The sequence below is a fragment of the Diabrotica undecimpunctata genome, chromosome 3 (genome assembly GCF_040954645.1).
Source record: "Diabrotica undecimpunctata isolate CICGRU chromosome 3, icDiaUnde3, whole genome shotgun sequence".
NCBI classification, from domain to species: domain Eukaryota; kingdom Metazoa; phylum Arthropoda; class Insecta; order Coleoptera; family Chrysomelidae; genus Diabrotica; species Diabrotica undecimpunctata.
This window is the reverse complement of record NC_092805.1, coordinates 151,267,113-151,283,152: the sequence shown is the minus strand read 5'-3', so window position 1 is coordinate 151,283,152 and position 16,040 is coordinate 151,267,113. Positions and strand designations below refer to the sequence as shown.

General features: G+C 34.8%; 2 protein-coding genes across 4 annotated transcripts in view; both read left to right on the top strand.

Moving 5' to 3' along the window:
• LOC140437569 (myrosinase 1-like) overlaps positions 1–16,040 on the top strand; it is a 370,048-nt gene that overhangs the window by 95,825 nt on the left and 258,183 nt on the right. The window lies entirely within an intron of this gene.
• The window catches only part of LOC140437565 (transmembrane protein 53-A), a 34,492-nt gene that overhangs the window by 4,594 nt on the left and 13,858 nt on the right, over positions 1–16,040 (top strand). For 2 of the 3 annotated variants that reach the window (XM_072527165.1, XM_072527167.1), the window contains exons 2-4: positions 5,840–6,140; positions 12,265–12,472; positions 13,760–13,912. In XM_072527165.1, the coding sequence (XP_072383266.1) occupies positions 5,950–6,140; positions 12,265–12,472; positions 13,760–13,912 (552 nt within the window). In that variant the 5' untranslated portion in view covers positions 5,840–5,949. Of the gene's footprint in view, positions 1–998; positions 1,332–5,839; positions 6,141–12,264; positions 12,473–13,759; positions 13,913–16,040 lie in introns of those variants that run through there. The other variant, XM_072527166.1, reaches the window with a different exon arrangement.

The following is a 16,040-nucleotide window of genomic DNA, read 5'->3' as shown; positions in this document are numbered from 1 at the left end:
TTCAATTTACCAATAAATCAAGAATAATATCTTAAAATAGCACTAATTTTATATAATTTATTTATAGAAATATCATACCTAATTTCGTTTTTCTATCTCTCTCTCTTTTCGATCTCTTAATGACAATCTGGAAGAACAAACACCTAAGATAAGACACAAAAACAGAAGAATATATAAAGCAGCAATTAGACCTATATTAATATACACGGCGGAGACAAGACCTGACACATCTAAAATGAGATGTCTACTAGAAACAACATAGACGAAAACATAAGAAGAGCATGCAATATAGAAGACATAAATGGATGGGTGACAAAACGGAAACAGGAGTGAAACGAACACATTAGTAGACTGGCAGAGGATAGAATAGATCTGTTGAGAAGATTCAATTTTATTTTCCATTCGAGGAATAAAATTAATATTATATATATATATATATATATATATATATATATATATATATATATATATATATATATATATATATATATATATATATATATAATATATATAGCGCGTTTGTAGACCAACATTTCAAAGACCTCTATCTTTTTAAGGTGTTCCTTATTTAGTGTCCAGCAAATTTGTTCATTTTAAACTAGAAATACATTAATTATTATTAGGCAATTCATAAAAAATTAGAATTGACTGCCTTGAAAACTGGGTATGTGCAATATGATATTCACAATTTATTTAAAATAACTAATGGAATTTGTAACACCCTTGAACTTCTGTAACTGCTAAATTTTCGTATGTTCAACTGAACGACACGAATATAGTCAAAATACCGTATTTAGACTTGACTTTCCCCGGACTAATTATATGTTTTGAATACTCCTATCTTTAGCATTTGTGGGGCTAGAAATACTTTCTTTAGTGAGTTATACTTTTCTAATCACAGTAATTTTGCATTCAAGGTCCTGGTGACTGATAGAATAAAATTGTGGTAGTACACAGGTAAGGTGATACTGATAGTTGTTACACTACTTTAAAAGTTATTGTGTTGTTTGATTAAAAATTATTGTAATATTTCATGCTTTTTAAGGGTTTTAGCACGTGAGAATTAAACGGGTGAGAAGTGAGAACAATGTTCATTATTAGAGCTGTTTTAGATACTCCCTCTCTATCTCTTTCTATATAGGGGAGACTTAGGAAACTTTGGACACACGGAGAGAATGGATACGTTTAAATTTCCCGGGAAAAGTATGATTAGCGACTTTACTAAACCGCTAAAAGAATCGTTGTAAATAGGGTTTCGTGTTTAGGTACCAAGTGAGAACTTTAGTAAAAAGATAGTGTTAAATAAGTATATTGAATATTTTGTGTTTTTGGTAAGTATCATGTAATTTCAGATGGTATATTTGTAAGCTATGCTTCTAATATGAAAAGTATTTATAATCTTGTATTTTGGCGAGAGTTTGATAAACACATATAGTTTGAGGTTATATCTCAATAATCGTCTATGTCTGAACACTTTACATTCTGTGACGAAAAAATGTTTCTTGTGTATACAGAGTAGACAATGGACAGATGTCCAGAGTCTCCTAACTCTTTCCATTGTCTTCCTATGAAATAATAAATATGGATTTTTATTTTGTAGGATAGTCAGTGTAAAATGTCAAACATTTACAACAAAAAACTTACAGAGATTTTGACTCCTTAATTATGAAACAAGCCTTCCAGGCTGTAATAAAAAATAACTTGGGTATCCGGAAGAGCGCTAAGCACTATGGGTGACCAAAAGCCGCTTAGCAAATTACGTCAAGAGCGCAAAATTAATTGGAATGGAACAAATGAATTTTAAAGAGATTTTCATAAATCACAAATTTTCACAAATGAAATGGAAACTTAATTAGAAAATTATTTGCTTAAAGATTCGTCAATGTTCTATGGTCTTACATCCAAATTAACTAGAAGTTAAGCCTATGAATACGCTGTTAGAAATGAAAAAAAAAAAACCAGAAAAATGGGAACTGACAAAATTGGCATCAGAGTGTTGGTTTACAAATTTCATGCGACGACACCCAAGGCTATCAGTAAGAAAACTAGAAGTAACTAGTTTAGCACGTATGACTAGTTTTAGGCATTTGACAGAGTTCAACATCAAAAGATGATAAACATTTTAAAAGAAGCAGAGCTGGATGACAAAGACCTCAGAATAATTTCAGAACTATACTGGAATCAGACTGCATACATGAAAATTAACGGAGAAGAAACAGATCACATAAAAATACTACGTGGAGTTAGACAGGGATGTATCCTATCGCCGTTGATATTTAATATGTACTCAGAGAAAATTATTAACGAGGCTCTCTACGGAACAGACGAAGGCATTCTTCTAAATGGTGAAAGAGTAAACAATGTTAGATATGCAGACGACACCATGGTGATAGCAGATAGTTTAGAGGGACTTCAGAGGCTAATGCACAGAATAAACGAGTACATTCAACAGTACGGACTAAACATTAATACCCACAAAACGAAACAAATGATTATCAGCAAGGAGAATATAAATGGGGCTCATCTATACATTAATGGGACGCAGATAGAGCGAGTAAAACAGTATTGCTACCTGGGAACTATTATAAACGAACAATCGAGCAATGTACAGGAAATAAAGTGCCGCATAGGAAAGGCAAGAACGGTCTTTAAAAAAATGAGCGCCATCTTCAAAAGTCACAACATATCCCTAGATACAAAAATGAGACATTTGAGATGCTATGTTTTCTCTGTGTTGTTGTACGGGGCGGAGGCATGGACGCTTACAGACACCACTGTTAAAAAACTTGAAGCATTTGAGATGTGGCTTTATAGAAGAATGCTGAGAATATCATGGACAGCAAGGATCACGAACAAGGAAGTTCTAGAAAAAATGAAGAAGGAACCAGAGATTGTGTTTACGATCAAACGCATAAAATTGCAATATCTGGGACACGTTATGAGAAATCAGCACCGTTACTCCCTGGTGTAGTCTATATTGCAAGGTAAAGTCAAAGGTAAGCGAGGACCCAGTAGAAGGAGAATATCATGGCTGCGGAATTTAAGAACATGGTTTAAGAAAACCTCAACGGAACTGTGTCGAGCCGCAGCGAGCAAGGTCATGATTGCCAATATGATTTCCAACATCCGAAACGGATAGGAACCAGAAGAAGAAGAAGAAGAAGACTAGTTTTAACAGAACAAATGTGGGGATATTCCAAAACAAATTAGATGTGTTTACTCGCTATTCCTTTATACCGGCTCAAATTTATAACTTAGATGCGGTAGGTAGGTACATAAAATTGTTCTCATCACATTAAATACGCAATTTTTTTAGAAGGGCGTGACTGTAACTGTCCAGCGTGTTCAAAAAATAGTAGGCGGAAAAGGTGAACATCAAATAGGAAAAGTAACATACAGGGAAAGAGGGGAACTCATGACCAATGTTGGTATTATTTGTGCAAATGAGAATGCTTTACTACCAGGTTGGATTTTTCCACGGCGAAGGTTTGATGCTACCAGAATGATAAAGTCAGTTATGACGACCCTTTAGGTTTAGCGTATCCCAGCGGTTGGATGACATGTCAAAACTTTATCTGTTTTGAAATTCTTTGTGAAAAATGTTAGATGTTCCCCAGAAAATCGGGTTATGTTTGTAATGGACAACCATGAGTCGTATATATCCTTGGAGGACGTGGAGTTTTGCAGAACCAACGGCATTGTAATCCTTACGCTTCCCCCGCATACCTCAAATACACTCCAACCTTTGGATCGAACTGTTTTCAGTCCATTTAAAACTTTTTTTAATTAGGCAGCAGATTCATGGACGCTTTCTCATCCTGGACAAACCCTGGGCATATACGATCTACCTTTGATGTGTTTTCAGTCTTGGGACAAATCCGCTAATCCAGTTAATATAAAATCTGTATTTAGATTTAATAATTTTGTATTTTCAGAACTTACTCAGCCCTATCCAAAAGCGCCTGCTAGAAAAATTTCTAATAGAGGTAGGAAAAGAGGATATATGAAAATCACTAAGTTCTCTCGGGAAGAACTGCGTTGAGAATTTAAGGCTCGACGTTTCGGCACCCACTTGGGAGCCATTTTCAAGATTGATACGATTCTGTACGAGTTCGGGGTCTCAATCTGCCTACTCCCCGCACTCGTGACGTACCAGTATCGTGTTCTGTATAAATACAAGAAACGTCAAACGGCACTGAGGTCTCAATCTGCCTACTCCTAAGTGTCGAGTGCCGACCGGTCTTACCCTGTGTGGCTGCTTTTATACCACCAGTATGTGTGGAAACGGTATGACGTGGCCCAAACGGTGTGGGTTGGGGTGAGGGGTCGCTGAAGTAGCGGTAGCCATGTTGCTGGCAATTTAGCGTCATCGCGCGTATTAAAGCTGTTGGGCCGTTTTTCAATTTCGATGACTTCACGAATGATTCTCGATTTTAAGTAGCGGATGGGAGCGATGGTTTTTGCTTTTTCGAAATCTATTTTATGGCCTGTCTGAATATGATGTTGGGCTAGGGCTGAAGCAGTATCGGAATGTCTGACTGATAGAGAATGTTCGTAAATACGGTTATGGATTCGTCGGTTTGTCTGTTCTATGTATGAACGTGGGCAACTGGAACAAGGTATTTCGTAGACACCATGGTCTTCATTTGGTCTTTTACGGATCTGACGAGAATGGATAACTTGGAGTGAGTAATGAAGATGGTTTTGTCTATATCTACACCAGTAGGAAGAAGGTCAAAGGGAAGACCCAAACATAGATACATGGAACAAGATCTGAAAACACTTAAGATTACCAACTGGAAAAACAAAGCAAGGAACAGAACCTAATGGCGGAAAATCTTAGAACAAGCCAGGACCCAGAAAGGGTTGTCGAGCTACTGATAATGATGATGTCGTAATCTATAATTGACTTTAAACTTTGTGTGTGTTCTACCCACGTGTGCTTGAAAAACCCTTAATAATCTTTAATTCCGTTTGTTCACATACTCCTATTAGCCTTTTCCTATTATAACTGATGGAGTTTTCGTCAAAAAAATCTACTACGTTGTTTTCGTTCTAGTTTGACTGTTTAAATCCACAAGTTTTCTTAGTTCTTCTTTGTCATGGATAAGTGAATTGTCATTCACTCCATATACTCACAGTGTCGTAGACCTCTTTTGATTGAAACAGACACTTTTTCTTGCTCCTTTTATCTCTTGAGACTCCGCTCTAAAAATGGTCATATCCTCTCAAGTTCTCGGACCCTTGTCCATTTATTTCGCTTTCAGTCACAATTATAATATCCGCATTTAGTTTTTTACCTCATACATAACCTCATTTAGTTTGCGATATAGCATTGAACATTCAATGTGTATAAATTGTGGAGACACAATGTTTGTCCATTATAGGTTAGGGGTAGGTTCATTGTCCATTTTGACATCAAAGTATTCATGACTTTACATAGTATTCATATCATATCTATAGCTATACTTAGGAAGAGTTATTGATATAATACTTGATTGGAGAGGGGAGCAACTCTAGAGGTGTTGTAGAAATTATCTTAAATATCCTCATCTGTCTTCCGTTGATGTGTGCACTATACACTAAAGAGCAGTTGAGTATTGTAAAGAAATGGCATTTCACTTTACTGTTTGCTGTCATTTAATTTTGAATGCCAAACTATATTAGTAAATTAACTGTTCAATTTATAGAATCTATAATAAAGTAAAACTTTTTTTTTATTTCTTGAATTAATTTTTTTACCTCTGTTTATATTTGTGATAATTATAAAAAAATATATTTCTATTATTCGAAAAATAATATTTCTATTAGTATCTTCGTAATTTCTTATTCATTTTAGTTTATGATTTAATCTGGAACCTATAATTTCTTTCCCATCAATTATACGTCAAAGTCAGAGTTTCTCCATTCAAAATCAATAACTATTGTTCACGCGCAATAAGTACGAAAATGGCGGACCTGGATAACCTGGAATATTACATAAAATTTCCAAATCCGAATTTTAACTACAATCAAAACGGTGACCATGATTTCGTGTTCATAGTGAACGAGGAGAAAATACCAGTGATCCTATTATTCGGTTGGGCAGGATGTCAAGACAAATATTTAGCGAAATATTCGCAAATCTACGAGGAGAAGGGGTAAGTGGTTTTCCGGCCGGCTGTTAAATTCATATATTTAAAAAATATTAAAATATAAAAGATCTTGTCAAAAAAGTTAACAGACTGAAATCTATACTATACCTATACTGACAATAATTTAATGGCTGTAAGTAAAACATATACGATTATATTGATTTTCAATGTTGTATTTATGGAAGGATATATACATAATGCAGATAAGGATTTGATTTCTACAGGGTATATTTTTAAAATTACTGCATGAAAGATTTAGGTATAATAAAAACAATTTTACACCACATACAGTAAACATTATTCAATGCAATGGTAAATTGTTCTTCACTCTAGTTCATTCACTTTACCATGAACCGTATTTGTATTTTGTTTGCTGACTGATTTCTTCTATTCCAAATATCGTATTATTTATTGCATACCATTTTTTTTGTCTCACCCAGCACTATAAATGGGCTTATGAACTATCTTCCCATTTGTAATTTTCCCTCCATTGTTCTGTACGCACTTCTAAAATCTTGTAAAACTTTCTTAATATCCCCAGCACCTGCGTAAGGTTCCAAATTACTTTGCGGTCTATTAAGAAGAAAACAGTTTTAAGTCTATGAAAGTTTCATATACATATGTTAACGTATGTCCTAAAAATTTTGGCACAAAATATTTATCGGATTTTTTGAATGAATAAATTTATTTAAACACTAACTAGTAATCATAAAATTATAACTCCTCCTCAGTTTTTCGTAAATTCGCCGCCTTAATTGTTCTTCATCTTGGGCTTCCTAGCCTCCATGAAAAACCTTCCTAGACAGTAAAGCCCAAACATCCTGTATTGGACGATCCTGTCGCAAGTTTGGAGGATAATCATTATTGGGAACAAAAGGTATGTAGTATTCTGGCCAAACTAGCTTGGTAGGTCTGACCAACACAAAATATCGTCATTAGCATAATGTTCGTGGACCAACTGAGCAGTTTGGAAAGGCAGTTATCAATATAGCTCTGACTATTCAAAGCTTCACTCCTCACTTTTCCCACAAAACGTCGGGATATACCCTTGTTAGAAATTGCGCACCAGACAAGGATTTTATCTGCAAATGTGGCTTTGTGTTTGTATTTAACATTGTAAGGGCATTCCTCTACGTTATCTCCATCATTTCCTTTCATTTCAGAATTACTCAAAGTGAAATACTTTTTGTTATCCAAAATAATAATTTTTTCATTGGTAAAGTTTATCCGCCTCAGTTGACGACAGCGTCTTGGTATACGAAAGAGTTGAGCTTGAGTTGCCCTTCCATTCCTCCTCAATTAGAACGATATTGCACTCTTAAAAGATCTGTATTGACAAGCCAGTCTTTAATTTATACGAAAGCGAAAACACAGTAAACAAACTTTTGTTTCCAAAGGCAACTTGCTAATATTTTGTTTTTGTTAATATTAAAGCCAATGAATTTTGTGTCAGAACTTTTAGGACGTAAGATATTTCCCTGATCATTATTTTTTTGATTATACGAGGGCCATTTGTAAAGTAAGGTTCCCATGGTTTGTCAAAATAGACAGCTTTATTTTTGTTCTAATCATTATACATCATTTTAAAACTAAAAACTTACATACGCTTTTTTTCTACATTATCACCGTTGCTGTTGCAGACGATGCTCCAACTATTCTATCCCCATGTTATAGAATTCTACCGCCAATCCAATGAGGAATCGAGTAACCTTGATTTCATCGTCGGTACTAAAGCGTTAGACACTCAAGTGTTCCTTTAATTTTGGGAATAAGTGATAATCACTTGGCGCTAGGTCTGGACTGAAGGGGGAGATGGTGAGACACAATAGTCCAGCCAAATTCTCTTAGCAGTTGTTTGATGTTGACCAGTTTGATGTGAGACATAAGGTTGAGCGTTACCATGGAGAAGCCTTACACCACTGGAAATTAATTGAGGTGTGAGAAGTCTCAGAAATTCGCAAAACAAGGTCGTAAATGGCAAACCTCTGATTTTCAATGAAATTTTTGTTCAACTTTTTCGACTGAAATTTCGTCTGAAACTGAAAGCCTTCCGTTCCGATCTTTATCGTGAATTTTCGTTCTGCCTTCACTGAATTCTCTCTACTATTTGCGAACAATTGAACATATATGCACCTTTCTCCATAAACTTCGATTAACTGACTATGAATGTCTATAGTTGAACTCCAGCACGAATTTCGCATCTGGCGCTAACAGTGATCGAAAGCTCTATCTTCGAAGGCTGCTAGGTTGGCACTAAGCAATGCATAGAGGCGTTAGTGATGGTGTGAGAGCGAGGAAGAGTTGATGCGTAAGTCAGTGGTGCCAGATTTCTCCCAGTACGTCGCATTCTTTCTCAGCGGCATAGGGAACCTTTTTTTACGAATGATCTCGTATGTTGTAGTCTGCTTGTGCTGTCAACTGTTTGTCTTTTGGATATAATGCTATTTATTCGTTCCCTAGTTTTTCTTCTACCTCTTTTGTAGTGATGATGGGCATATATCTCATAGTTTATGCACATTACTTCTTCTGCTTTCTTTTGTGTTAGGAAACAATAAGTTATTTTCCCATTCACTGGACATTTTATTTGTTCTCAATACCTTTAATCATTATTTCCAGCAACCATTCCTTTCCTTCTTCCCCAATTCACTTTGTCATTTCGGAAAAAACTTTATTCACTGGCTTTTCCTATTTCTATTCTACTTATTGCTTCTTATTAAAATCTTAACATATCGTCAATAATCTCTTACTCTTTCATCACAACTGGTCATGAAATGTTTGTTCGTATTTAAAAAACAAGTTTAAAAAGTCCGTTTTTTCAACTAGCATTGTAAACTTGTAAAATTGTTATTTGACCTACTTACCTTCGCTAAAAGGGAGGCTTAATCTTTATCTGGAAGTGTGTCATTAGTTTTTATTGTTCTAAATTCTTTTTTAAAGGGCAATAAATCTTCGAGTTTATTGTTTGATTCATGCATTTTTTCAGTAATTATATTGCAAAAACCGTTTATTTGCTGAAAGAATTAACCCACTGTATTAAAATTTGTTACAAAACGTTAAAATCGGTGAAATTGGCGGTTCTTTGCTTTTACTATAAATTAGTGGATTGGAGCGGCGTTAGATGATATTTGGTTCCCATGTGAAACAGTTATCCCAGCTTTTCGGCATTATATTTCTCTCGCCAAGCTCAAAGTGTAATTTCAATCACTTGAAATAAATGCGCACTACATAAATTTCTTTTTGTAGATAGCAGAAAAATAAGAAGTTTTAATTAAATACGTTTGTAATAAGTATAATTGTTGTAACAGTGCAACATAAAATAAAGTGTTTTTAAATTCATCGAACATTTATTATTACGACTTCGACTTAGAAATAGTTTTAACGAAGGATTATTTAACCCAAGTTTTCATCCTCAGCCAGTTCCAACGTTTAGCTAGCTATTTATATTGTAGAAAGGAGACAAATCACAACATAATATGGTACGCCTCGTGATGGGGCATGATGATGGGACTATGATGGGACAACTCGTGATATAAATTGGTACGCCCTGGGAAGGACAACATAATTTGATTACTTATTGCCATTTCGACGAAGGATTATTTAATCCAGTTTTCATACTTAGCCAGTTCCACCGTCTGGCTCTCTAATTATGTTGTAGAAACTAGACAATTCACAACACTTCTTCTTATTCTTAGTTCTTATTTTTTCCATTTGATTTTCAATTGATACTGTTTCTTCAGTTTCTTCCTGATACTTCATAATATTTCCACTACCAGCTCTGGTAGTCCTGTCATATCTGTCTTTATTTGGTTATGTTTGCCTCTTACTTGACTGAGATCTTTTCGTTTTGTTTCTCTGACATTTCTTACTTTGTTCGTTCCAGAAATTTCTGTTGTTGGCTCTATGATTTTGATTTTGCAGATTTTAATATTTCAAATATGTCGATTGGTCTCGTGAATTTTCACGACAACCTGACATATCTTTTGTGTAAATCTTACCTCAATGTTTAGTCCCACAGATCTAGTTTATTCCTTTGAAGCTTCAAGAACACTGTTGCATAGCGAGGGCAATATTGGATCCTAAACTATGGGTGCTTTTTTACATAAGAGCTCTGGTACGATAAAAGAAGTATTAGCTCTTTGTTATGAAAGACTATCAGCAATTTTATTACCAAACTTATCCTTTATATCCTTTATATTTTCACAACCAGAGGGCACAAGAAGCAAAGGACGACCACGAATGAGATGGATTGATGATGTGGAAGAAGACCTACAGATTCTAGGGGTTAGAAGATGGAGGGAAGTTGCCAGGAATCGACAGGAGTGGCGACTTCTTTGTGAGCAGGCCAAGATCCACAACGGATTGTCGAGCCACTTATGATGATGATGATGATCCTTTATATCATGACACCCACATCAAAGTTAGCTTGTGTTACCCTGCTGGTGTCTTAAGAAACTATTTTCCAAAGCCTTTCCGTTTTTCATATTCTTGAGCGAATATAGTACCTCTTCATTTATTATCATTGGTCCGCTTTCTGGTTCTTCCGATATTGTTGGATCGAATCTTTCATCTTAAAAGAGACCTATATATTCTTTTTATGTTCGTATTTTTGTTTTGTTATCTACTGCTATCTGTCCGTTGACGTCAATTAGTATTTTTGTACCCGCGTCTGTAGCTTTCGGTGATTTATCTAATCTTCTTATATCTGTTTATCGAGCGTGTAATTCTTGTAGATTTTTTATTTCACAGCATTTCTTATTCAACCAATTTTGCTTTGCTTCCTTTATCTTCTTTTGTATTTCTCTGTGTATCTTAGTATATTCTTTTTTGTCTATAGTTTTAATGATCCTTCTGTTCTTAAAGTATTTAGTCGATCATTCAGTCTTTTTTCTTTTTTTGGCACTTTTTATTGAGTTTATCTTTACTTTTTTGTAATGTATTGTGTGTTTTAATTTCTTCCATTGAATGTTTGTATTGTGACCTTTTATGTTATCCCTTTTTCAAGGATTTATTCTTTTGGCTTTGTTTAGAGTAGAAGAGTAGCCCCTTGAAGACACTTCGATCTTTAACCTCTGACGTCACAAGCTCCGTCTACATTCGTCCCCACTCCACGCTCAAGCCGATCAGGTCATGCAAACTGCTTAACATTTGTAAAAGCTGTTCACGACCTGATCAAGACCTGTTCGAGACCTGATCAAAACCTGTTCAAAACCTGATCAAAACCTGTTCAAGACCTGTTTCATACAAGTCGAGAACTTGTATTGAACATATAGAAATAAAAATAGCACGGGAAAAACAAGTCACAAAAACACTCCATGGACTAATATGGAACAATACTCAAACTAAAGACAACAAAAAAAAATCTTTTAGAACTTAGTGCTGACTACTGCCATATTTGGAGCGAAAGTATGGCCAATAACAACAATAACACAAAATAGAATAAGAACAGTTGAATTGGACTTTACAAGATGTCTATGAATCACCAGAGAGAATAGAATAAATATAGAGGAAATAAGAATGGAAGTAGAATGCCCCCAATTACAAAAAAATTGGAAAACAGAACATGTAGAGGGCAAAGAATATGCCAGAGCACAAGTGGCTGAAAATAATATTGGACTGGGACCCGCCGAGAAGAAGACGGACGGGAAGACTTCCTACAAGATGGAAAACATATATATATATATATATATATATATATATATATATATATATATATATATAGGAAAAGCTATGTATGACATATAGAGACCTCAGAGAAGGTGAATGGGAGAATATAGTGCTGTGAAGAACGAAAACAGCGAACTCATAATAGGAAAAAGCCGAAGAAGAAGAAGAACAGTATCAAGTTGTAACGTCAGTACTCTTTTTGATAGAGGAATAAAGCCCGTGATTGATCAATTGATACATTTATCTACTAAAATTTCGACTTAGTTTGGATCAGTTTGCTAATGCGGATTTGCAAATTTTAATCTTTTTGAATATTTTCATTATTATAATAATTTTACAAATACATCAATTACATTAGAAGTTTCTTCATTGTAAAATATCGTTAGTACTGTTGTAATGAAAAATAAAACAATATTTGATCTGAAATTATGTTGATTGATTTTAAAAGTATTATTTTATTTTTTAGACTTATTACTTTGAGGTACACGGCTCCTATAAAATGCTTGTTTCTAAGAAGATATCAAATGATATCGATAGGAGAAAAACTAGTCAAACTATTGTTTGATTTGAACTTTGACAACCATCCGATAATTATCCATTGTTTTTCCAATGGCGGTGCATTTTTGTACCAAAACTTCTCTTTAGCATTGGATAAATGTCCAAAACAGTTGCCGGTAAGTAATGTACCTTTATAATTTTTAAACTAGTACGGGACTTAAGTCTCTAAAAAAGTGTGTGTTTTGAACAGAGAACCACCAACCTAAGTTGATTACTCTCTGCCCGAAATATGTGTGTGCTGGGTCACTCAGCCGCCGATTTGGCAAAATAAATTTTGTTCTCCTCACCGGCTGGGCATCCGAGAGTTCTGGCCACCAAGCCCATGTTTGTCGCACATGACCTCGATGCTCAGGTTTCACGAGAAGGTCTTCATTTGCCCTGCCTGAAGGGCCTAAGCCTGTGCGGCTGGTATAAAACACCTGATAGGCCTTTTATATATATTATGTTAAATTTAATCTGAAGATCAGTATTTACTTGATATGTAATGTGTATGCACGATTAGTTTAAACAGAAAGCGACTTTTTTACCTCTATCTATCTATATAAGGATTTTTACAGCTGTCGCCGCCTTCCTTCTTTCAGCCAACGTCTCCAGTCCTTTCTGTTCTGCCATTCTTTATCTCTAAGGTCTCGTCTTTCCATGGCCTCGTCCACTTCATCCCTCCATGATCTTCGGGGTCTACCTCTTTTCCTCCTTCCTATTGGGCTCCAATCCGAAATCTTTGCTATCCACCTTGTATGATCTGTTCTTCTCACATGCCCATACCAAATTAAACGTTTTTCTTCGATGTAGCTGAGTATGTCTTGTTCTACTGCCATTCTTCTTTTTATCTCCTTATTTCTGATGCGATCCATTTTTGTCACTCTGCAGCTTCTTCTCATGAACTCCATTTCAGTTGCTGTGATTTTGGAATTGTTTCGTTTATTTATTACCCAATTCTCTGCTCCATAGGTCATTATACTGCGTACCAAGGTGTTATAAACTTTCTTCTTTATATTTCTGGTAATCTGTCTATCCCACAGTACTCCGTTCATTTGTTTAATACATGTTCTTGTCTGTGCTAATCTGCTGGTTATCTCTTGCTCGGTGGTTCCATTTTTTGAGAGTATGAATCCTACTGGTGGTATGAACTACCTTAAAACTATGGGGTGTGCATGTGCATTCAAGCATTTTTACATTTTCGTTTGTACAATTTAAAATGATCGGCTTAGCTTATAAATAAAGTATATTATAATTTTATATGCTGGTTTCGTTTGTAATTCACATTTCTATTTTATTTTTACTTTGTGTCGAATATATGGCCTCAAAAATGTTCATCTTGGGCCGCGAGTTTGACATCCCTGATTTAAAGCAGTAAAGATAAAGCAAGTGCATATATTTTAAAATGATCGTTTTTGTTTTAGATAAAAGGCGTAATATTTGACTCAGCACCCGGACGAAGAAGAATCCTCAGTTTATTTAGAGCAATATCTGCTATAATAGGAGGCAATAAAATTTATAACTTTTCGGTGTCGTTCATAATGACAATGTTTTTATCGATGATATGGTTATATGAGGTAACTGATTATTTAATTTTTCATATTTAATATTATGAACATTATTCTCGTAGTCTTTATCCCTAATTACATTTCTGTATAAGTTTCTAATTGATAAGTTTTAATATACATGCTTATACAGAAACATTAAGAAAGTAAATTTTTTAGTTTCAGTTGAATTTTGCCACCATGTTAGACGTAGCAAGTTAGGTTGTAGAACTCATAATCCTGCAAGTGAAACAACATAGAAGCAAGTCAAAGAGACGAGCAACGCGAATCACGAAATGAAGTTGAAAGAAATCGATGGATAATAGTTTAATCCCCATCGAGCAACATTTAATTATACCGTAGCAATCGATTGGAATTTACACAAAATCGTTGTTATTGGACCAATAAATATTGTTTATTGTAGTTAACAGTGGCCACAGGGCGCCACAAAAATTTTGGGATGACGAATCCTTGTAGAAGAATAACCAAATTTAGACTAAAGCTGTAGGAATATAACTTCACAAATAGATACGTGAAAGGAACTGAAAACGTTATGATAGATGCATTCTCACGGATTGAAATCACATCAAAAAAACTAAAATGACTAAACAAAGACAGAGAAAGAAATATTTATTGATGTCAAGCTAAGGCGAGAGCACAAGCTAAGAGATAGGAAAATCGTTGTTATTGGACCAATAAATGTTGTTTATTGTAGTTAACAGTGGCCACAGGGCGCCACAAAAATTATTATACTTACCTGTTTTGGGATGACGAATCCTTGTAGATGAATACCCAAATTAAGACTAAAGCTGTAGGAATATAACTTCACAAATAGATACGTGAAAGGAGCTGAAAACGTTATGACAGATGCATTATCACGGATTGAAATCACATCAGAAAAACTAAAATCACTAAACAAAGACAGAGAAAGAAATATTTATTGATGTCAAGCTAAGGCGAGAGCACAAGCTAAGAGATAGGAAAATCGTTGTTATTGGACCAATAAATGTTGTTTATTGTAGTTAACAGTGGCCACATGGTGCCACAAAAATTATTATACTTACCTGTTTTGGGATGACGAATCCTTGTAGAAGAATAACCAAATTTAGACTAAAGCTGTAGGAATATAACTTCACAAATATATACGTGAAAGGAGCTGAAAACGTTATGACAGATGCATTCTCACGGATTGAAATCACATCAAAAAAACTAAAATGACTAAACAAAGACAGAGAAAGAAATATTTATTGATGTCAAGCTAAGGCGAGAGCACAAGCTAAGAGATAGGAAAATCGTTGTTATTGGACCAATAAATGTTGTTTATTGTAGTTAACAGTGGCCACATGGCGCCACAAAAATTATTATACTTACCTGTTTTGGGATGACGAATCCTTGTAGAAGAATTCCCAAATTAAGACTAAAGCTGTAGGAATATAACTTCACAAATAGATACGTGAAAGGAGCTAAAAACGTTATGACAGATGCATTATCACGGATTGAAATCACAAAATTATTATACTTACCTGTTTTGGGATGACGAATCCTTGTAGAAGAATAACCAAATATAGACTAAAGCTGTAGAAATATAACTTCACAAATATATACGTGAAAGGAGCTGAAAACGTTATGACAGATGCATTCTCACGGATTGAAATCACATCAGAAAAACTAAAATGACTAAACAAAGACAGAGAAAGAAATATTTATTGATGTCAAGCTAAGGCGAGAGCACAAGCTAAGAGATAGGAAGAGATACAGAATTCGAAGGACGAAAGGATTAGTAAACCTAAGGTTGTTGATTTGTTGAAATTCTCGAAAAGTGCTATAGAAATAAGACTAATAAAATTATTTATTTGATTCGGGATTCTCCACCAACGTCAGCATAGCAAATGCCGTTCAGAAACTTGAGGTATCAAGAACCTTGATCACTGATCAGCGTCTACACTGCGAGCGCCGCTGGTAGACTTGGTACAAATATGCGCGCAGAAAGATATAAAGGAACTGATAATATTAAAAAATTATAAGAATCGGCAAATTTTAATGAAATACGAAAGGATCCTAAAATGTTTATAAAAAAGAAGGTATAAAAATAAAAAAATATGTATAGTATAAGACAAACAGAACATACCAAATTGGCAATTAAGAAAAGTTATAATTAATA